At 43.5% G+C, this 24,478-nt stretch overlaps 2 protein-coding genes across 2 annotated transcripts in view; both read right to left on the minus strand.

Annotated features, from left to right (window-relative positions):
* Nucleotides 1–1,808: 1,808 nt before the first annotated feature.
* The window catches only part of LOC126260238 (myogenesis-regulating glycosidase-like), a 557,090-nt gene continuing 534,420 nt past the window's right edge, over nt 1,809–24,478 (minus strand). The window contains exon 7 of the mRNA XM_049957549.1: nt 1,809–1,962. The gene's annotated coding sequence lies outside the window, so the exon portion shown is untranslated. The remainder of the gene's footprint in view (nt 1,963–24,478) is intronic.
* Nucleotides 1,969–17,187, minus strand: LOC126260240 (myogenesis-regulating glycosidase-like). The gene is made up of 6 exons (XM_049957552.1): nt 17,145–17,187; nt 14,169–14,285; nt 6,216–7,186; nt 5,121–5,555; nt 4,753–4,909; nt 1,969–2,207 (listed from the first exon to the last, which is right to left on the minus strand). The coding sequence occupies exons 2-6, from the start codon at nt 14,281–14,283 to the stop codon at nt 2,011–2,013; spliced, it is 1,875 nt and encodes a 624-aa protein (XP_049813509.1). The 5' UTR covers nt 14,284–14,285; nt 17,145–17,187; the 3' UTR covers nt 1,969–2,010.

Here is a 24,478-nt window from a genome sequence, read left to right on the forward strand (position 1 = left end):
CTGGAGCCAACAACAAGAGAAAATTAAAAAAGTTTTTCTTTTGTTTATCTTACGCCTCAAGAAGCTTTCAAAACTTGTGCAGAGACACAGAAGTGATGTGTGGGAGGGTAATATTACACACCTCACCCATCGTTCGCAGTATATAACGTGAGAAAAGGGCAGGCCGAGTTCCGTACGAGCGATGGTTTCTAAAACTGTGCTTATTCGAGGACATAATCTTGTCGCTCTCAAGAAAATGAATTATATTCGAGCTGAGAATATGTTCAAGGATTATAAGGTAAACTGCTGTTACAGGCATTCGTCTATAATTTTGTGGGTCCATTCTTTTGCGCTCCTTATACACAGATGTCACTAGTACTTTCTCCAGTCGACTGGGTCTTTGCGCTGGGCGAGAGATTTGCGATTAATGCAAGCTAAGTAGGGGGTCAATGCCATAGAATGTTGTTTGAAAAACAGAACTGTCATTCCAGTCAGACGAGGTGGCATTTTTTTAAAAATTCTCTCAATTGTTTCTCTACGCCATGGATGCTTATTATTGCGTCGTCCAAAAGGGAATCTGTTCGGTGGTGATGGGCTGGAGGCCTGGACTGGGCTGGACCGCACCAACCAACGCGTCTGAACCTCGTGAGTGCTCGTTCTGGAGTGACGGGGCACAAACGACTTCGCTCTGGCGCGCAGTTTAAGTGGGACCCGAAAATAACCGAAGTGCTTTGTCTGCCTTTTCGTGTAACTTTAGTTCTTAGTTTTGCCTATTATTATGACTTTTGACATAAGTGTGCGATAGGCTGCTATTTGGACATGCCTATATTTGAATATCAAGGAAATTTAACGCACAGTTTTTATAATACTAATGATAGAAGACTAGCGTTTTGGCGCGCTGTCTCTGAACACAACAGCCAATCACGGTGATGAATTACGATTCGGGTGGTGTTTCCCACGAAAGAGGTACTGGTCATACCATCTGCTACTGGTATGTAACACTACTTCTTAATACTGCAATCTCAACTGCTCTGAGAATAAAGTCTTGCCGGTCATTGTAGCCGAGCGATTCTAGGCGCTTCAGTCGAGAACCGCGCTGCTGCCTCGGGCATGGATATGTGTGCTGTTCAAATGGCTCTGAGCACTATGGGACGCAATATCTTAGGTCATAAGTCCCCTAGAACTTAGAACTACTGAAACCTAACTAACCTAAGGACATCACACACACCCATGTCCGAGGCAGGATTCGAACCTGCGACCGTAGCAGTCCCGCGGTTCCGGACTGCAGCGCCAGAACCGCACGGCCACCGCGGCCGGCGATGTGTGTGCTGTCCTTAGGTTAGTTAGGTGTAAGTAGTTCTACGTCTAGGGGACTGATGACCTCAGATGTTAAGTCCCATAGTGTTCAGAACCATTTGAACCATTTTGAATAAAGTATTGAACGTGAATATGATGGCTGCTAAAGGCAGAAATATTGCACTAACACAGTAGAAATATCAGTTTCTGGCTCTGTTCTTCACTCTACCTTACACAAACGTGGAAGTATATTGTCATCTGGCTGTAAATGATTTTTATCGCGACTTTTGTGGGTGAATTGTAGTTCACAGAACAACAATTCTCAGCAAGAACAACATCCAGTCAGTACAAACTACCGCCAGCATGGAGCAAGTGGACGCTTGAACTGGGTTACAATGGTATTGTGTTCAGATAGTTAATTAGTTTCATGTACAATGGATCATTTGTACAATTAATTGCAAGAATATGTAAAGACGGCTTTCTTTTCTACTTTTCAATTTAATTTTTTTATTATTTTTTTAATACAGTTGCGAATTAGTAATTCCTATGCACCACGTCTTACACACAACAAAAACAGAAATCTTCTACACTACAGAAGGAACAAGTCACGTAAACTAAATTTTTTTATTTCCATAAGCTGTCTTACATGTTCTTGTTAACACAGTGTCGCCGATACGTTGATATAAGGTCGCGCCAGCCTTCGTGAAAACTGCGCTCGTTTCCAGCCAGTGAAAGCTAGGAGCTGACCCTGGTGAAGTAGAGCAGAGTGTTGAGCGGCGCAGGGTAGGCGTAGAGCCAGGTGGGGCCCCGTATGGTGGGGTGCTCGGGGTCCACCTCGTCCCGCCAGTAGCCCTTGGGCAGGTAGATGTCGCGCCTCGTGGCCGTGCGATACGTCACCGGCGCCACCAGCAGGTCGTCGCCCAGCAGGTACTCTGCACGAGAGGGAAACAAAGCGTCAGCACTTGGCATACCCCAGTCGTCTGACAGGTTCATTCCGTGTTAGATCTATTCTTGTGCTACCCTATACTCACTCCCCTCAGGGGTCTAATCTCTGCTGCTTGTACTTTGCTGTCACCTTTCTTCTTCTGTATCCAACTATCACTCCAGTACAACATTTTTGGCATCGCCAAGGTCATAAAATGTAATTTTTGGGCGTTATGTATTGAAATGTTTTGTTCATTTTTCCAAATGTTGTATTGAATTTCTGCAGCTTTTCATCAATATAATTGTCAGAAATGTAGCTTGTGTCACACCATACATATTTAAAATATGGCACCTATTTCATTAATTTTGTTGTTAATTACTATTTTCAAATGTTTTGAATATTTACAATGGAAGCTCGTAACTTAATTCTTATGTACTGAAATTTTGTAAGTGTATTCTGTTCACACTCTGCCTAACAAAGGAAAGAAGTAGCACCCAGAAGGTCATAAATTCACTCTTACACAATGAAATTTTAAGTTTGTATTTTATTCATACACTGCCTGACAAAGAAACTGAAACATGCAGAAGGTGAATAGAGAATGAAATGAAACATTATGCATTAAGAAGATACATAATGTTATTTTAGTGATTACAAAAGTCACTCAAATTTACAAGGACCTCGCATTATGAGCCCACTAATCAGTATGACGTTGCACCCTATATGGATTGAATGCATGCCCTGATTTTGCTCTCCTGAACCAATTTTGTTCATGTCTGTTGGGCCTTCATATCCTGAATAATGACACTGGGACAAACTTGACTTTGGAGCTCGTTCCAGATATGTTCTATCGAGACCAAATCTAGATGTCTTGCTGACCACAGCAGTAGTTCAGCAACATTCACGCAACCCGTAGGGTCACATGTCATGGCTGGACGTGCTTTGTCCTGTTGAAAAATGTTACCTTGAGAGGTAATACGTAAGGATGCAGGATGTCTGTAACAAACGGCTGTGCCATCAGAGTTCACACTGACACTACCACAGTAACGTGAAGTCATACACGATGATTCCCCACATTGTGACTCAAGGAGTAACACTGCTGTGCCTTTCCAAAAAATACTGGGAGAATGGGACATCTCCCCACTTCGCCCCCAATCTCGACGAAGGAAGGTGATGTGAGACAGAGCTGAACCGTGGTGTGTCAACACTGAGCACATTGCGTCACGATTCACCAGCGGTCCCCGCTTCTCGGTCGTATCACCACTCCAAAGGCAGTTGTCTGTGATTTGGTGTGACAGCAGCTTATGCATGGTATGGTAATTTCCTACCCTGGCTGCTGCTAGTCTAGGAGCATTGGTGCAGGATGATACAGAATTACTTGTTTTCGAACGGGAGGCGCAGACGTGAAGACGTTATGATGTGCTTTGTACACAGGGCGGCGATCCTGCCTTCTGGTGACCAGGTGTGATGAAGCAGAACGCTCACAATTAGTTATGCCTGCCCTCACTTTCCTATACAGTGCAATATTCGACCAAACCCACATCTGAATGCTCCAAAAATCTGGTATTGAATGATTCGACAAGTCGGCCAAAAGAGACCCACAATGAGACCTCTTTCAGATTCAGTAATGTGCTGTTATTGGTGTCTGATCCAGGTAATCACATTTCCATGTTTTTCACAGTCATCTGACACTCTTCATACGAATCATGCAACCTACCATGTCTTGTAATAACACTAAACAGTCACAGAGAATTGCAGCTCTGAATCATTTACAAACTCACCAAAGGTGTCTTCTGGATTCGTCTCTTTTTTTCTCAGGTAGTGTACTTGGTTCAGCCATATTGATCACTGCAGGTCGTCTTCACTTTCATGTGTTGTTGCTTTATCATGTGTGAATGGTAATGTTTTTAGATTAGTGTATTTGTCTAATTTAATTCCTCGAAAATTAGCTGATTTACAATTTTTGAGGACGTTCTTAACGTAAATGTAAAACAAAAGGCTGCCACCAAGTAGCTGTTCAAACATACTTTCATCCTTTTAAAGCAAATCTCTCTTGAAGAAACTGAATGGAAAGAATAATCTCTAAGTGGATCACGAAATGCGACGTCTGCAGGAGAAACACGTCACCTCACGAGAATGTGAGTGATGGATGGTCTGTGGAATTGTAATGCAATCTTTATGGAGGCTTTAAATTATACAGGAAAGTCTCCTCAAAGAAAGCCATCAGTACCTGGGTAGACTTTATATGGATATTCCTTTGGACACAATAAAAATGAGATATTATCCGAGACCTCAACAACAGAAGTGCAGCCACAAATACAGACATTGGAGTCTCTGAGGACATTTAACATATCTTGTGTGTTCATTCTAGACCACTGTGATGAGAATGTCGTGGGGTATCTGTTGAAGTGTGACATTGCCTCAGTGACATGCTAGTTCATGGAGGAGGCATACGTCTATGGTTAGTCGTCAGAGAAATCGTAACCGAAAGATTCGAAACTAGAATGGAATAATTAATAAAGATAGATCACGAGAGAGAAAGCTGTTTGCCATACCGTCGCTGATCTTGAGAGCAGTGGAGTCTGTCGGGTCGAGCCACCAGATGGGCCGGTTGACCGGAGTGCCGTCCTCCACTGCCTGCTTCATCAGCTCGACGATCTTCGGACCGTACTGAGCACGCAAAGCCGTCAGGTTGCGTGCGAGCTCCACCGTCTGTAAAAGTAGTCACAAGTCACAGTGGTGAGGCGCCATGCTGAAACTAAACTCATTTAAGCATACCTTACAATGTTACTACATAGAGATTGGCTGAATTTGTCGGTTCTTTGTACGTCAGTGTTTGTATGAACGCTGCGAAGCGATATTTACTTTAGAAGTGGCTTTTACAAACACGGAGTGCCAGGCGCAACACGAGTACGGGACGCACCTCGTTGTCGTAGTCCCAGGGCACGGTGCGGAAGTGGACGGCGGGCATGAAGGCGCTGGCCTCCAGCCAGCGGATGTACAGCTCGCGAGTGGCGATGACGCCCGTCTTGGCGCTGCCGCCCACCCTCTCCGGCATCACGAAGGGGTAGCCCTGCAGGCTCATCTCCAGCAGCTTGGGCAGCAGCGTCTTCAGGCCGTTCTGCGTGCTCCACGACGTGTCCACCGCGTCCATGTGGAAGAAGTTGGGCAGGCGCTGGCTCTCGACGCCGGACCGCAGCCTCGCCATGGGCCCGAACTGGGCCACTGCCTTGGCGTACGCGTCGGTGTAGACCACGGGCGTCCTCTCGAGCGGTGTGAGCTGTGGCGGCTGCGGCAGGTAGCTGGTCTCGCCGAAGTCGAACATGAAGGAGTCCACGCCCGTCTCGTTGCGGAGCGCCTGCAGGAGATTACAAAAAAAATTCCATACCTGTGAGGCTAAGTAAGTGACGTATCCTGACTTAGAAAGCGTATGTGATTCTGCGTTGGTACGCAGCTGTGAAGAACAAGGCTATTCTATCGATAATGATGCACAGGTTGTGTGGGAAAAGAAAACAGTTGAGTTCTCACTGGAAATAAAAACAGGATCCACATTCTCGATTAGTCTCACATTTGGATATCTCGTAGAAGACTGCTAGGGAAGAATGAAAGATCAAGAACGAAGTGCTCGGATTAAAACAGATGTAAGACATTTATACAGCTTTTTACTCCTAGTGTTGAAACTATATATTGAACAAGCAAGGACGGAAATAAAAGTAAGTTTCAAGAATGTGATTAATATTCTCGTTGTTTCTAAAGGCGAAAACGTGGTCTCTGCAGCCACCACCCCTGCTCTTTATATTCTTCTCACTATAAATCTCTTTGTGAGCTACCTGTATTTTTTGCAGAATGTATGTCTAAAACCCTTTGAGCAACCAAAAGTGAGTATTTTTCTTTTTTCAGAATTAATATAACCGTAAGAATTTCTCCAAGCGATTGGTCCTACACTGTTTAGATGGAGTCATACTCTCTAACTAATTTCAATGCCATATACACTAGAATTTGCAGCGAATGTACTCACCGCAACTCGATCAGTCCACCAAGCTACCGCATCAGGATTGGTGAAGTCGATAATGCTGGCCCATCCACCCCACCAGCGAGTAGAGATGCTGCCATTGTTATTGCGCACAAAGTAACCTTTGGACTGTGCCTCAGAGAAGAAGGGTTCGCAGTCACTGTTTATAAATGGGTGTATCCACAACGCGACGGGAAATCCCAGTGCGTGGAGGTCGTCCACGAGCGCCTTCATGTCGGGGAACTTGGTGGTGTCCGGGGTGAAGCTTCCACGGCAGCTCTCCCAGAAGTTAGCTATTTCGAGAAGGCTGTAGCCGAACCCGTGCTCGATTATGCCTGCGGCCCGCTCTCTCACGTTCTGTTCGGGTGGCCCCACTTGCCAGAAAGGCTGAACACCCAAGCGTTCGTCTGGAATCGCCGTAGGCTTGCCCAGGTACTTCTGGATACCGACCAAGTGCGCCTCCTTCGCATCACCGTACGTACACAGCTCGTATTCCAGCACGTTGTCGCTTCGGTCCTCTGGGTAGGGAGACGCGTTCTCGGCACTGAAGCACAGTTTATTACTCGTCTGATTGCTGTTTTGGTCGACGAATAGAGGAACGTTCGTGTGAACGTGGACGAGTCTTCCGTCAGAGAAGACCCAGTAGCGCGTAGCGATGGTGGCGTGGTCCATATGTTCGGCGACGTATGCGTAGTGCTTGTAGACGTTGTTCTCGATGGGCCAGGTGCGGTAGGTCGATTCGACACCACCGTAGATGTGGCTCCTGAGGTGCCGCTGACACATTGTGATTATCTCACTCGGATTGTCTTTGGTGTGCCGGATCCAGAGACATTCGCCCGACCTGTCTTGGTGCCGGACGAGAACTCTGGAGGCGCCAAAGTCGAAGGACTCCTCGTTTCCACGAGTCTCGTGGCGTGGAACTGCAGACCGCTGTTTGCTGGAGGCTTCGATGTATCCCACTTCTACCTCGTCTCCACCTGAAAAATGCAAACAGATAGTTGCTGTGAGTGAATGTACGACAGTCAGTAGTACATGAAATAAGAATCGTAAAATAGTAAAATACAATGGAACACAATTTTGTAATTATCTAAAAGAGCACACAGAACGTACATAGTGTTCAATATCCAAACATGGAAATCATGTAGCATTCTGCATCGCATAAAGTTATAAATATACTATCATCTTACTTGTTACAGGTACGTGAATCGACTGCAGTGACCTGGGCTGGATTTCCTTTATACCATTGTTTCTCAGTGTTCGACCAGCCATTTCCGCTCTCAAACAAGGAGTGTGTAACTATTATTTCGACAACGCAGGATATGTATCCCTACACTTTCTTATCGAGAATGGTACGAACGAACACTATAATATGACGTAACGTAAGTAAGAGCACAGAGACTGTGTGGGATTGTCTTTTTTAGTTGCATGTCGTGAGTAATGCACTCGGACAACGAGCTAATTCAGAATGAGACGACGATCGAAATAACTTCGCGAGAGTCGTAGACCCACATTCAAGAGGCGCTGAATACCTTGCATAAATGCAAATACTTTTGACAAAGGAAAAATATCCTCTGTATAAAGGAGATGAAAGGTTATTTTAAGATTCAGTCTATTCCAAGGTTCAACGTTAATATTGACAAAATATTGTTACCTGTAAGACAATATAAATTTGAATGGTCTATAGATCGGTTCTGAATTTAAATGTCCTCTGTATAAAAGAAGTGGAAGGTTGTTATAAGATTCTGGCGATGTTCCATGTCTTAAATCCAAGGTTCAACGTTAATATTGAGAAAGACTGTAACTTATAAGGCAATATTAATTTGAATAGTCTATATATGGGTTCTGAATTCAGGTTGCACTTTTTATTTTATTTAATGTTAGCGTAAATTAGTTACATTTTTTGCTTTAGCAGCAGTAGCCCTGTTGTTGGAGAACAAGTTCAATAAGTTCTGTTTCCTTTCTTCTGTACTGTTGTGACCTGTGCTACTTTTCAGTCCTTAGGTAGGAATCTTTCGCTGAACGACTGGCTGTATATTACTGCTGTCTCATCAGCATACTCCGAAGAGAACATTATTGGTCAACAGACTGGACCGGAAGTCTGCCCTGATTGACATATATTGATGCACTACTCCAACGGGATCTAGTTCGGAATTATTTATATTGGCGCCTTTTCTTGATTCTGGTTCAGGAATATATACTGAATCCTCTTTCAGAAGTTTTAGTGACTCCTGTTTAGTGGCGCTGACATCGATAATATTACATCTGAAATCAAGCACAGAGAGTGTTTATTGTTTTTTGCCACTGGCACAGTTTACACACGAGCAGAAACTCTTCGAATCTTCTGCCATGTTTCGAGAGCTAGTTTCGTTGTGGGAACTGTTAAATGATCTTGCTCTGAAGTCTGTGTAAAGTTTCGGTCATCTGTAAACCGTCGCAAGGCTTAGGTATTTTGCGTTAGCCCTGTTTTTGTGAACGTGTCCAGAGAACTTTTGTGTAAAACTCCCAGATCCGTCAAGACTACTTCCTTGCTTGCATAGCATGGAATTAATGAAGATTATGACTTAGGAGGCCGTCAAGCGAATTATCATCTGCTTTTTAAATACATATATTTTGAAGAACGGCATCGTGAGTCCACCAACAGGCGCTGCAATGGCTATTCATTTACCAACTACCGATCTCGGTCAGGCAACCTTTTGAAATCATGGATATGAATTTCAATGACGGTTCCCTGGTGTCGAAAACAGTTATCAAATGCAGCAGATGTCACTGGTATATTTGTATCCATTGTGGTATACCAACAGAATGCACAAGTAAGCGCATAAGATCTGAGTCAGTTCAGTTTGTACTTTTGTATTTTTTTCGCAAAGAGCACTACTCTGGCATCTCCTGAACTTCATAAATTCCAATTGGCTAACGGCAGAAGTGTGAGTGACCAACATAATTGATACAACTGAACTCATGGTGTTTCACACATTTGGGTTTCTTGTAATTTGGTGCCTGGTTTTAAAAACTTACAAGCGTGGTAATCTGCACATGAACTCCCAGACACTTACGTTGAAGTATAATTTCCTGAGATGGCTTGTCGGCCGGCCGGAGTGGCCGAGCGGTTCTAGGCGCTACAGTCTGGAACCGCGCGACCGTTACTGTCGCAGGTTCGAATCCTGCCTCGGGCATGGATGTGCGTGATGTCCTTAGGTTGGTAAGGTTTAAGTAGTTCTAAGTTCTAGGGGACTGATGACCTGAGAAGCTATGTCCCAAAGTGCTCAGAGCCATTTGAGATGGCTTGTCAGAAATCGGGGTGCTAAGTTTAGTCTCTCTGTTCTAAGCTGCTCATATAAAATTGTGATATGAAAATTTCGGTGCAACACAAATGTTCAGACTACACCAGTTGCTAGAAGCGCATCAGAATACTGAGTATGTTAGTGAGTGAACATCGTTCGCACTTTGTTCTCCGATACCCAAATCGTAAAATGTCATATAGGCACACCATAATAACGGGAACGTATCTTCAGATATGTTGTTTTAGTGCAAGCTCTCCGAAATGGTTGTACATGCCACGTAGTGAGCGGCATATATTATGATGCGACCGTAATTCTGTATCTGAATACTTTTGTAAAAACATGTACAATTATATATCACAGCCGTCACTGGAAGGGCTGTGTTTCAAATGCCTGTTGTTGTTACCGTCTGTGAAAAAAAATTTGTTCATTTAAAAAGTCCAGTGACAATATTTAACATAAATTATGAAGTGTACAGTCAGAAAAATTCGCAACGACAAAGGATTCTGGTACTCGCAGTGACTTTCCAGTGATGTTCCTGTTGATATTATGACGCAATAAGAATAGACTGGGAGTGAATATAGAACAGTACCTGCTAATAAGAAATTTGTATCGCATGGTAACTGCAAAATTAAAACTGAGTACGATAGTGACGCGTACGCTAATAATCCAAGACATTACGACTACTGCCCACTGCGAAATTGGATGCCAGCTTGTGTGGTTGTGGTCACGTGACGCGGTAACAGAAATAGGTAAGCGCAGCAGGGCGGGAGTGGCCCTATGGACGATAAGGACTGCAGATGGGAAAATCCATTGAGATAAGCCACTTTGACAAAGGGCAGATTATTACTATGCAGAGCCTGTGAACGACTATCTCGAATACGGCGAAGGTGGTGGAATGTTCACAAGCCAATGTCTTGACCATCTATGGAAAGAGGAAGAAGGAGAGTAAAATTACCACTAAGCGTAAATGGTCTGTCGTCTACGACTCTCCACGTAACGTGGCGTTCAGAGGCTTGAGTGCACTGTAAACTGGGATAGATGGTGATCTGTGACATCTCTGACGAAAGAGCACAATCCTGGTGCATCGCACAAGTGTTTTGGAGCACGCCATTCATCGTAGGTTGTTGGAGCTCTGCAGCAGACCACTCCCACGTCTTCAGATGTTGACCCAATGACATCGTCAGTTACGACCGTAGTGAGCTCATGACTATTAGAATCGACTGTTGATGAAGGGGAACGTGTCGGTTCTTCGGGTGAATCACATTTCTGCTACGCTAGGTCGATGATCGTCTCCGCAAAAGCCATCATTGAGGTGAACGGCGACTCAGAACATGCTGTGCACTAGCGACACAGGCGAGTGAGAGCAGTACTGTGCTGTGGGAGACTTTGTCCTGCGCTTGCATGGGACGTGTGGTAGTAATCAAAAATACGCTCACAGCTGCCTACTGCTTGCTGCCCTCCATGCCTTATGCCATCCCCAACGACGATGTCATCTTTCAGCAGTATAGCTGTCCGTGTCTAGGAACCAGAACTGAGTTACAATGGTTTGAGGAGCATTATAGTGAACTCATGTTGATGTCTGGGTGCCAAAATTCCCTTATGTAAATCCTACGGAATCCATCTCGGTATCGGGCACCGTCACCGCGTACACAAACCAGTGGAATATCATTTACGCTCGTTACGTGGCCTGTGTGTAGACATCTAGTGCCACACAGCTGCTCAAACCTACCAACAAACTGTCGGATCCCTGACACACATGTTCAGTGACGCATCTCGTCCTAAACACGGACAAACAAGCTATTTATCAAGTTATCTTAATGTTTTGGCTCATGAGTGTATGTCTTATAAAAATTTGTTTAAGCAATTAGGTTGTAACTAATTGTATTGGCAAGCTATATTTCCTGAATTTGAGTCATTTCAGACGTCAAATCAGATGGTCCACACCAGCACACATTTAATTGAGAATCCATTCAAAGTTGATTCTTATCCACAGTAATTCGAGGAACAAGTGTAACTATATGAAAGAAATAGCGCTGATACACAAATATACATTGCAAGTTTCGCCCCCTCTTCTATATTATCTAATCAAAACTATCCAGGTAACCCTGAGTAACGCAGAACAGACCACTAGATGTCTTGTCGACTCACTGGTATGAGATGTGGTGGGGAGTATTGTGTCGTAAGCAGACCAGCAGTAACAGAAGAACGGATCGGTGAGGAGAGCTTGGAAACTTCAATCACTGATAAGCCATTTTATATCAACTGAGAAACAGATCCCTCTCGGACATTTGAACCCTTCTAGAGCTACTGAAATCGACTGTTGAAGATGTGATTATGAAACGGAAACGTGAAACAACAACCACACCTAAAGCAAGACCAGGCAGACCTCATGTATTGTCAGATGGGGATCATCGAAGCCGGCCGAAGTGGCCGTGCGATTAAAGGCGCTGCAGTCTGGAACCGCAAGACCGCTACGGTCGCAGGTTCGAATCCTGCCTCGGGCATGGATGTTTGTGATGTCCTTAGGTTAGTTAGGTTTAACTAGTTCTAAGTTCTAGGGGACTAATGACCTCAGCAGTTGAGTCCCATAGTGCTCAGAGCCATTTGAACCATTTTTTTGGATCATCGAAGATTGCAGCGGGTGACTGTAATAAAATCGCGTGAAGTCACAGGGAGCAATTACTGGTGAGTTCCAAAGTGCTGCCAGTAGTTCAGCTAGCCCAACAACCACGCACAGAGAGCCGGAAAGAACCAGTAACCCGCCATTCCTGGACTAGTCGAACTCTGGTGTATAACACAGATCAAAACCTCTGATTACCATACAAATGAGTTAATGTGATAAGTTTTTGAGAGTAAGCACTTAAGTGAGAATAAGCATGGCAAAGTTTTGAAATTATGCTTGAAACTTGTGGGAAGTCCTTAACAGTTGTCATTTGTGAAACACTGGGTGAACAAAGTCTGCATAATATGCTCCACATTTTAAGCAAAAAGCAAATTTATTTATGCACCTCAATGTTTTTGACGTCATGTCTTCAGAACAATGTGTCATATGATGATGTATTTTTGTTTGCAAGTATATTCAGCGACATATGTGAATACAGTCTGCAAATTGTGCTGGGAATAGATTAGGAGATACAGATAAAATAAATTAAAACAACATGCCTGTTGAAGTTTTACTTTGTCCCATTTTAATCGGAATCTAGGTTTTCGCACATCTCAATGTCTATGACATTTTATCTTCTCAACTATAAGCTCTACAAGTAATTCTGCAGGTACATTCAATGGTATATAGAAAACTGTATACAAAATGTGTTGTGAATACGATTGGTAGTAAAGAAGGAATAAATTGAAATGTCCTTTGTCATGATGAAGTTTTACTATATGGCCAGTTAAAATGAAGTAAGCGATAAACTATTTTTCATTCATCACTTTATGTCTGTGTGTATGGGGACGGGGCAGAAGGGGGTCCAGCGAGAAAAATTTTTGGTAAAGGCTTCAAATTATGTGTAAAGTGTGTTGGAAGTCGATAAGTGCTCTCATTCTGAAATACTGGATGAATGAAATTTGTATATTTACATGGCATCCCTTACAATGCCTCAAGAAAAACACATACTTCCTAACAGTAGAAATTGTCATATTAACCTTTTGACATAAGAGTATACGTCTTAATGAGTTAATTCTGATAGCATTTTTAAATTCAGTCAGAAATTATGCAAAATATTTACATTTAAATTTTTATTGCCCCTGGAAGCTGTTAGTTATTTGGAGTGATCGACCATGCTGTACCTCATAGCAATTTGGTGGAGGGGTTTGGGTTTTACATATCTGAAGAGAACATTATATGCTATCATCTGTAGTGCCAAATGGTTCAAATGGCTCTGAGCAGTATGGGACTTAACATATGAGGTCATCAGTTCCCTAGAACTTATAACTACATAAACCTGACCAACCTAAGCACATCACACACATCCATGCCCGAGGCAGGATTCAAACCTGCGACCGCAGCAGTTATACGGTTCCGGTCTGAAGCGCCTAAAACCTCACGGCCACTGCGGCCAGCTCTGTAGTGTCAGTAGCAAAGTATGAAGGGGGTACTGTTAAGCTATCGTGTGTTTTTCACGGCCAAGGTGTAGTCTGCTTATTGCAAGGATATGAACAATTTTTACAGAATTTTGTACAGTGTACAGTAGAGGATCGTTTTGGAGATGGTGATCGCTTGTACCAGCATGAGAATGCTCTCTGTCGTAAAGCAGCATCTGTGAGGGAATGGTTTGCAGATAATACCATTTGTGGAATGGATTGGCCTGCCGAGAGTCCTGACCTGAGTCTAATGGAACAGCTCTGACATGACTTAGAATTTGCACCAGTCAGCAGTGTAACTTCTCTAGTTTGAGGAGGAATGAGCTGCCATCCTCCACAGACATTCAGACACGTAACTAAAAATGTTCTCATCAGAGTTTAAGCCTTCAAAAAGGTTAAAGGTGGATACACCCTATATTAACATCGACTAACGGGTGTCATGATGGTTTTGATCAGTTAGTGTAGTGGTGGGTTTCAGACACTGATGGGGTGAGGTGAAGGTGTTGTGTAGAAACTGTGGCAGCTTGCAGCAGCGCAGAGCCAGCAGGCTGCCCGCCCTGGATAGTCCCCGCACGCAGCGCCCTCGGGCCACACTCACCCCTGTCGGACAGCAGCAGGATGCGGCCGCTGGCCTGGTCGTAGCGGGTGCTGAGCCCGGCTGCGGCAGACGCCACCAGGGCGCCCAGCAGCAGCAGCGTCGTAGGCGTCCACATGGCTGCGACAGACAGACGAGCGAGCAAATCAATCGACTTGTTGCCGTGCGCCACTCTAGGTGACAAGCAAAAAAGGCTAAGCTGGTGCTGCAGGCCTTCAGCACATGGCATCCGGCAATGAAGCACACACCATAACACTGTATTATCTTTATGATAAATGGGGGCCATTTGGATAATCGGACACTTGGATTAACCTCTTCAGTTCGTTTCCAAAATAAATTCTTGTGTAATTTTATGGTAATCCATTTATGTAGACCCATTTAACACCCTCAAATTAGCAATACCAGTTGATCATAGTAGTAAAAACAGTACGCTGTCTTTAATGTTTGCACAGCACATTGGAACACTTCAGCAAGACACGCATCAAGAAAAAAATAAACTTTAAGGAAAACACATAACGTGTCAAAACCTGCAGGACTATCAGGATTCTGCGAAATAACCAGTAATCGAAAAAGTATTTCTCATCAAATTCTCAGTAATCAGTTGACTAATGTACGGGATATGTTACTCGAATATGGTTAATAGCATTTGCTAATTACTACAGGATTTTTTATACTTCATAATTTCATAAATAAGACGTTAACCCTCCAATTTCAGAAAAAAAGTTCAGATGCTGTTAACTGATGACGAACAATGATTTCAGTGGCCTGTCTAATATTTACAGGTTTTGGAAGCTATGGTTTTAGACATGGTTCATGACCTACATGGTTTTATAATCGTCTACTTCAAAGTAACTAGCTGTAAATAATCTCTTGCGATTCTGCATTTAAGACTTGATGCACGAATGGAGTAATCTAACATTCAGCATATAAACTGGATTGAGTGCTTCTCTAAAAAATTTGTAACGAACGATTATGCAATAATAGAGATAAGTAAACTTACTTATTTATATTGTCTTGATTTATTTTGGCCTTCATAACTACCAGTAAGAAACAGCATCGAAGACATCTCTTCTGCAGGAAGATAGCTTTTACCTACAACACGCCAGCAATTTCTACTGATTCTAACGATCCCAAACAATTTTTTAATGTGGCATCTCCTCATTGAAACGATCATTTAATGAATAATCGACATTTTTTATATATATATTACGAAGTTATTTCAGATTTTCACTGTTTCTCACTGCTTCTCAATGACCGACATCCAACGTCTCACAAGGTTTACTTTTCCGGTTATGAGACAATCGTCTTCGAATTGTTTGGGTAACGGCAACTTATTGCTGTTACTTGCAAAGAGAACGATGTCGGCGCGTACGCTGTTTTTTACTTTTGGGAAGACGCTTCCAGTGAGCAGGTCAGCGTTACTTGAGAATGAGCATCGATCCTAGAGCAGCTGGGATTGTATTTTGTGTAGATTTCTACACAGTTACTGAACGGAGCTAATTCAACAGATTGGGAAGACACGTTTTCTACTTTGATCTCCGTCTGAAATGAAGTTTCCCTGCTAACCATGGGCAAATATCTTCACTTAGTTTCACTAAAAATGTCATAATACGCGAGCCTAAAACATGTTCCAAACCTATGTAACAGGCCTTAATCATTAGGGACGGTTCACTCCTCCATTGGCCTACGGTACACTGATGCTAAACGAGGAACAATCTGTGTACAATCGAACTGTGTCTCATCCTCCGTTTAGACGCCTCAGAGTGTCTGTACAGGTGTCTTCGATCCATTTGTTGATTTAACACAAGACCAAAACTTATGGTTTTCTGCCAAGTCTGTTGATACCGTTTCACTTTGGAGTACATTGAACGCTTTACGTACGGCTCTCCCTACGCCTTTTTCTGTCACTGTTTAAATTTGCAGTGAAGCTCTCTTTGCTTTCGTAGCAGAAGTCAAACCACCGCGGGTCTTTTCAATCCGTCATAATTTTGCTCCGCACATACCTGTCTAAAGCATATTGCGCAATACTCTTCAACTTTCTCCATTGATACGCAACATTGTCAATGCTAAAGGTGACATTTTCGTGTTTAACGCTCAGATTATTTCATATCTGCTACTTGTCGCTCATGCTAGGGAGAAATATCGTCATACCATTCACTATCTTCCTATTTGTAGCCATATTTAATGATACTGTAAGGACCTTTTGATCATTGATTGCCTGCTGTGTGCTTAGTCAGTCGAAAAGTTGGGTCCTGTTGGTGGCTAGGAGACCTTATACATTGCCTTCATGAGTCGGTTCTCTCATTAACCGGTCAACTTAATTCTCGGATAAAGCATATAGAAAAGTTTCACATGATTCCCTGTCCCTGTTACCCACTCGAGTCAGTCATTCTATACGTGGTAAGCTGAAATCACAACCTAATAGTAAAACACAACATAAAGTTTCCCCGAAATATTCTCCGAGTGATCCCTCATGTGTTTCGCTTCTACTGGTGGTGAGGTAGGGGATTTATAAAAAGCATTCGATGACCATGTTTGTTTCACCTTTAACACTTAACTTCCACCCAAATTAAATGGCATGCTGTGTGTGTACTACTCTCTGCGCGTTGTCAACACTTATAAGCCTAGTTTTGGGATTTGCATTCACTGCTTCTATACTACCATTGTCGATACTCGATACAACCCACTATAATAATTTGAAATACGAGAGAGGAAAGAAGTTACATCTAGCAGTAGCCACCGTCTTCCATTTCTCCAATAAGTTTTCCTTGTGATCCACTGCTTTATTAGTATCCATCGCGTTTAATATTATGATTTTTTTCGTTTCCTACAACGTTATAGATAAAAAACTAAAGAACAGTCGTCATTTTCACAGTTACTGGCCACAGTAGATGCTCACTATGCAATAACAGAAAAGCTTAAGCAGTTGCGAATTACACTAATTAACGTACGTGTCACACATAACAGGTAATGGCTCACCTCTAAGCACTCTCTCGGTCGCCGTGCAATGCAGAGCAGCTGACGTGACTTTTGTGGTGCCTTAGCGGCGTATATATAGGTAAAACTAATCTATTAACTTCTTTTAATAATTACTGAGATATACGAGTAGGACGTCAACGATGCAGTTATTATCTGTTAATAGTATGATAAGATCATTATTCACGTCAAAGTAATCGAAGCTGATCATAATTGTTACACTCGAGATATCATCTGGATCAGGTGATATAAAGTACGAACTGCTTTATCTGTTGCTAGAGAAAAGTCCACAATACGCGTTAAAAATAATTTTAGCTCCCAAACGAATTTTCGCTATGAGTTCTATTCCAGCAGGACAAAATTCAATCTAACGGTACATAAGAAGCATTTCTATTTTTACAGTGCCGTTGAAACAGTATCTGCTGCTGAAAACTGGTCCCTACTTTCACTACTTATACTGCGAAGTTTTCAACAGTATTCATATCAAACACAATACTCAAATATCTGAGTTTTTGATGTTTTGAAGTGTCCATCATCGTCGGTAACTGAATTTTGTTTGGTAAAGTTGTTTCGATGGATCTAAACATGTTCGGGAGCATTTGTTAACAGTAACTACACAGTCGGCATAAGATATTAATACATAAGTCGTAAAGCGGAAAAGATAGTCTGGAAAGTAAACGTAAATCGTAGGGTATAGAAGACAACTGAAGAATAGCTTTCCAATAGGGCCTATTTTGTGGTCTCTGTGGCAGAACTGATAGCGAATGCATTATGAATCAGATTAAGTTTTCGTTGCTTAATGCACTCGAAAATAGGACATACGAAGATGATGAACTGCAAGACATCGTTTCCTACCGTACGTCTTAATATTGTCATATTTTAGAAACAATTTCCCAAATTCAACAGTCAAAGCGTTACAAAGGAAAATTTGTTACGAAAATTGTTTGCCGCTTTGTCCGACGTGAGTGCGCTCCCGCCGATATTTACTGTTGAGTTGTCAAAGCAGAACGCCAGTCTAACGAGGACTACGCGGGAATATGACATTTGTAAATTTTTATATTTATGGTACGTTAAGCTGTGAACTGAAATATACCTCTCCCGAAGAAGTACGATGCAACTCTCAAAACTAATCGAGGAAATAAAGTTTGAGATTTTCCAACCATTTTTAATGTGCTAAACGAAGGTCGTGGTCTTTCACCAAGCTGTGTGGCTATGTCGTGCTGTGTTCGTCTGACAAGTGGGGTGGCGGCTGCGTTCGTAACCTGGCAGAGTCAAATTTTTGAACATAGGTGCATGTTCAGTGAGCATATATGGGAAGCGTAAAACACGAAGAGATAGAAAAAGTTTAATTTACCATTTTTAGTTACACAATATTTATTAAAATGTTTTAGAAAATGGGTAATTAAGAATTTTTGTTTGAAATGAAAACTGGATTTTGGAGTAGGATATGTAATTAGAAATAAGAGACCTGCATTTTTCATAAAAATGACACGTGTTAATTATCATCCATTGATCAGCCAAAACATTATAAGCACTACCAACCGCGAAGCTGGATGCCGCCTGGTGGCTTTGCGGGCACCTAACAGGTAATCAAGGTATGTAAGCGGAGCACACAGGGACGGGGATCACCCTTACGACTTCTGGGGTTCAGAAGCCTGTCTGCTCTCTAATTAGGATTGATGGTGATCTGTGGCTGTCTGCCGAAAGAGCACAATGCTGGTGCAAGCACAAGTGTTTCGGAGCACACCGTTCACCGTACATTGTAGAACATTAAGTTCTGCAGCTGACCTCTTCTACGTGTTCACACATTTACCGAACGACATTGTCACTTACGATTGCACTGGGCACGGGACCATCGGAATTCGACTGTCGATTAATGGAAATGTGTCGGCTCTTCGGGTGAACCACATGTTTGCTTCACTAGGTCGACGGTAGTCCCCCCCCCCCCCCCCCCCCAGATGACTTCATCGAGGCGAACGGCAACACGAAACGTGCAGCGCGCCACGGACGCGGGTTGGTCGGATCAGTAGGAGACATTCTCCTGCACTTGGTTGGCACCTGTGGTAGCAATCATCGAAGACATCTGTCAGCTGTGAACCACCTGCATCCTTTCATGTCTGATGTCTTCATGCACAGCGATGTCGTCTCTCAGCAGTATAACTGTTCGTGTCTCGGAACCAGAAACGTGCAACAGTGGTTTGAGGAGCATTATAGTAAACTTACGTTCATGTCTCGGTGACCAATTTCGCCTGATGTATACCCTATGGAACCCATCTGGGTCGCTATCGGGTGCCATCACCGCATACGCAAATAAACGAATAACGCGGCGTGTGCATAGACATTTTGTGCCACATACCTCCACAAACATACCAACAACGTGTCCAATTTCTGGTACCTAGAATCAGTGATGTATTTCATTCCAAATACGGACTAACAAGCTGTTAAGAAGGTGGTCATAATGTTCTGGCTGTTGAGTGTCTATTTCATGAATTTTATGTTTAAATGCTGTAGGTATCCGAACTCGACCAAAAAAAAAAAAAAAAGCTAATGACCGAAACGAGACTCGATCTGACGATTACCCGTCTGGTGCCGTTTATGTATTCTATGCTTCAGGGCAATGCTCATAGAACGTGCAGCTTTGTTTAAAAACTTAGTTTCACCTGGAATCCAACACAGGCCCCCACAAAGCGTGCGAACGTTCTACGAGAGAGATAAACTGTTAATCGGAAAATATACATCTTATTTTGGCATCTTAAGGGTAGTTGTAGACCTTGAAGGTCGACTTTTTCGAGAATTTTGAGAGTAGCATCAAACTGCTTTGGGAGACATATATTTGAATTCTGGACCTCACGTATCATAAATACAGAAGGATTAGAAAAGTTCGACTGCCATGTTGCGTTCTAGGAGCAGCAAGGATTTCAGTACAAGCAGCCCCCAGTTCGTATGCAGTATGTTACGGCCTAAGCCCTAAGTGCAGCCAGTTCGAAAACTGACCGGCCATTCCGACCCTCGCTGAGAATTGTGGCCTAGATCCGATTACTCAAAAGTACCAGCGTATACGCTACTTTGGCTGGCCATTTTGCTCATTAGCTGGAAATGACTGGCCATAGTTCAACGTGATGATGTAACAATGTGCTGTAGGTAGCACTCCTGTGGCTTTCAGTGGTAAGCGTGCCATGCACATGGCTGCTGTTGCTTTTCGGAGAAGGTCTCGCCTCTGTGGCTGCGACTTGTTCTTTTTTCACAAATAGGTTTCATTGTGGTTACTGTAGTAATTCCTGCTATTTGTACTTCCTCTGCGGCTTGTACTTATTTTGACAAATCGGTTTCATTGTGAGTACTACGGTGATTCCTGGTATAATGGACTATAAAGTAGAGCCCCTTTCGTAGCACGTGAAGTCGTTATGGCTTGGTCGAATGAGATGGAATGTTGGATGAAGCGGATAGTATGAAATGCCACCATTAAAACTGGCAAAATACATTAATTGTATGATTTCCTACAGTTTCCTTGGTTCCTACCACCCTGTTTTCATTATATGGTCGGTTGGATAAGCGAAAGTCGCATGACCAGGATGACTGTGTTTTTATTTGTGATATTTACACTGATCAGCCAGAACATTGTGACCACCTACCCAATAGCCTGTATGTCCACCTTTGGCATTGATAACAGTGTTGATGCATTATGGCATGAAGCAATGAGGCCTTGGTAGATCACTGGAGAAAGCTGGCACCGCATCTACAGACAAGTCAGCTATTTCCCGTAAATTCTGGGGAAGGAAGGGAATAGCTCTGACGCCATGTTCGATCACATCCAAGATGTGTTTGATCGCGTTGAGGTCTGGCGTGTTGGGGAACCAGCACATCAATTGGAACTCGTCACTGTGTTCCTCAAACAACTCCATCACACGCCTGGCCTTGAGACATGCCGCATTATCTTGTTGAAAAATACCACAGCTGTCGGGAAACACGATCATCATGAAGGGGTGTACGTGGTATGCAACCAGTGTACAATGGTCCTTGGCCGTCATGGTGCCTTGCATGAGCCCGACTGGACCCATGGATGTCGACACGAATGTTCCCCATCGCATCATGGAGCCGTCGCTAGTTTCTCCCCGTCCAGCGGTACTGATGACAAAGAAGACGATGGATTCGTACCCTCCCATCGGCACGATGAAGGAGGTATCGGGATTCATCAAACTACGCAAAGTTCTGCCACTACACCAACGTCCAGCGACAATGCCCGTCTCATTCGTAGTTGTCGATGTCGTGGTGTTAACACTGTCACATGTATGGGTCGCCGGCTGCAAAGCCCCATCTTTAGGAGTGTTTGTTGCACTGTATGTTCGGACACTGTGTACTCTACCCAACATTAAGGTCTGATGTTAGTTCCGCCACAGTTCATCGTCTGTCCTGTTTAACCAATCTGCCGAGCCTACGACGTTCGACGTCGGTAATAAGGTGTGACTGCCTAGCCTCATGACGTCATTTCAATGTTCTCAATAGTTTTGTAAACGGTTTGACGAGAACGTCGACGGTATCTTCTGTACGGTATCGTGGCAGCGTTCAATGCAGTTGCCTGTGCGACAGCAGCAGCGCGAATGAGCAGGCTGTGGCCTGTTCGCTAGCTTATACACGCGAAAGCGTGTGACCTTCATTCGGACTTAGAAGATTTCACAGCGCCAGCCGCGCGTTATCCCGTACGCGGGCACTAGTAGCACTAGGTGCCCGCGTACGCTGTTTGTCAGCCCAGTGTGCGGCTGGCGCGCTGCCACGATTGCGTAAGGCAGCCTCGCGCGATGGGGTCAAAGGTCAAACTGATAAGAACTTTAACATAGAACATGCTGTTGCATCCTTGAGCCCCCCGGTTCGTGATGTACGCGCCCCGGTTCTCAGCTACGCTACAGAATACAGTACAATCTCCAACAAACTTTACATATTCACAACATCCTTTACCTTTAATCCAAATATATACAGATTCATTAACAGAAATCTTACGTCTACTACGGGTATAAAGGGATAGTGGAGAGGATGACATATACACAGATTTTCCGAAATCTTTATTTGCCAATTCACCAATGTGATATGTGCGATATGCAATTATGTCTCTATCGACATCCAGTACACAGATCCACCTCTTACGATGGCTACAGTTAACCATCCGTTTCCGTGGGTAAAGGTATCATTTACGTCAATGCTAAAATTGAGTCTGCAACCACGGAACACACAAGGTCCTTCAAGTATTTCACTGGCAGATATATTCTTCAGCTTGTTGCTCTTCTTGTCAGCTGCAGAAGTTGTCATTTCAATGTTCTCAATAGTTTTGTAAACGGTTTGACGAGAACGTCGACGGTATCTTCTGTACGGTATCGTGGCAGCGTTCAATGCAGTTGCCTGTGCGACAGCAGCAGCGCGAATGAGCAGGCTGTGGCCTGTTCGCTAGCTTATACACGCGAAAGCGTGTGACCTTCATTCGGACTTAGAAGATTTCACAGCGCCAGCCGCGCGTTATCCCGTACGCGGGCACTAGTAGCACTAGGTGCCCGCGTACGCTGTTTGTCAGCCCAGTGTGCGGCTGGCGCGCTGCCACGATTGCGTAAGGCAGCCTCGCGCGATGGGGTCAAAGGTCAAACTGATAAGAACTTTAACATAGAACATGCTGTTGCATCCTTGAGCCCCCCGGTTCGTGATGTACAGCCTGCTCATTCGCGCTGCTGCTGTCGCACAGGCAACTGCATTGAACGCTGCCACGATGCCGTACAGAAGATACCGTCGACGTTCTCGTCAAACCGTTTACAAAACTATTGAGAACATTGAAATGACAACTTCTGCAGCTGACAAGAAGAGCAACAAGCTGAAGAATATATCTGCCAGTGAAATACTTGAAGGACCTTGTGTGTTCCGTGGTTGCAGACTCAATTTTAGCATTGACGTAAATGATACCTTTACCCACGGAAACGGATGGTTAACTGTAGCCATCGTAAGAGGTGGATCTGGTGTTCCTGCAGTTGGTGGCCTTGAGAGTTTCGTCGATAGAGACATAATTGCATATCGCACATATCACATTGGTGAATTGGCAAATAAAGATTTCGGAAAATCTGTGTATATGTCATCCTCTCCACTATCCCTTTATACCCGTAGTAGACGTAAGATTTCTGTTAATGAATCTGTATATATTTGGATTAAAGGTAAAGGATGTTGTGAATATGTAAAGTTTGTTTCGCCACGTGTTGATGACACTCACCACAGCTGCACTCTTCGAACACTCGAAAACTCGTGCAGTTTCCAAAATGCTCGCGCCGAGCCTCCGGTTCATCACGATCTGAACTCTGTCAAACTCAGACAGATCGTGCGCATTCCCCATTCTACACACGGACAGCTCACTCGCAGATACCACAAGCACCGTGCGTGCGTCTAACAACCACTCCTCGCCTAGTGACGCTGCTGTCGGCTGGTCAGCTTTATATCGACAGTAGGTCGGTGGTCACAATTTTCTGGGTGATCAGTGGATATGCTTCCTGACGTTTTCCTTTCAAATGGGGTAAACCAGCAATCGAATATCATGGTTTGGTCTGTAAGTCTATCCCATATAACGGTACATTGGTTGCATTTATTGGTATTATTCTTCCTTAGGCCGTCCCGTGGCTGCTTTACATGGGTAATCACAAGGACGAAGTTGGCGTACATGCAAATACGGAACCACCATCTGATGTGAAAAGAACGTTGTCGGACACTGTGAATACTCTGCCACAAGAAAAAGCAAATAATAGCCAAATCCAGATACTGCTGTGTTACAGAAGACTTTAAAGAAGCCAAGGCAAAGCACAGAAAAGTATCAACTATTGACAGCTATGAAAATACGACATTATTGAAGTTGACGTGATAGAGAAACTTATTGTACCAGTATGCGAAGACAATAGTGCTATTTTATACTATGTGCATGCGGAAGAATTATTCGACACTCACTCGAAAATTGGACACAGAAGTCACACACAGATGGAAAAAAAACTACAAAGTAAATACAAAAATGTCACCACAGAAGTCATTATATTGACCAAAGAAGTAACTACATTGTATCTCCACTTATGCAAACCTTGTTGGATTGTTGTTTAATTCTAATAAAGGCTTAATCTCCAAGCCTCTGACGTTTAAAGAATTTAACTAAAGATGTCAGGTAGATCTGATAGACCTGCAAATTAACCCTGATGCTGAGTACAAATTTTTACCTAATTACCAGGATCATTTAACCAAGTTTATGTTATTGTGACCCCTGAAAAGTTGCGTACCAGCTACTTGATATGTTCACCACTATAGCTGCTCCAACTGAGCTTCAGTCAGAT

The sequence above is a fragment of the Schistocerca nitens genome, chromosome 5, assembly GCF_023898315.1.
Source record: "Schistocerca nitens isolate TAMUIC-IGC-003100 chromosome 5, iqSchNite1.1, whole genome shotgun sequence".
Lineage (NCBI taxonomy): Eukaryota > Metazoa > Arthropoda > Insecta > Orthoptera > Acrididae > Schistocerca > Schistocerca nitens.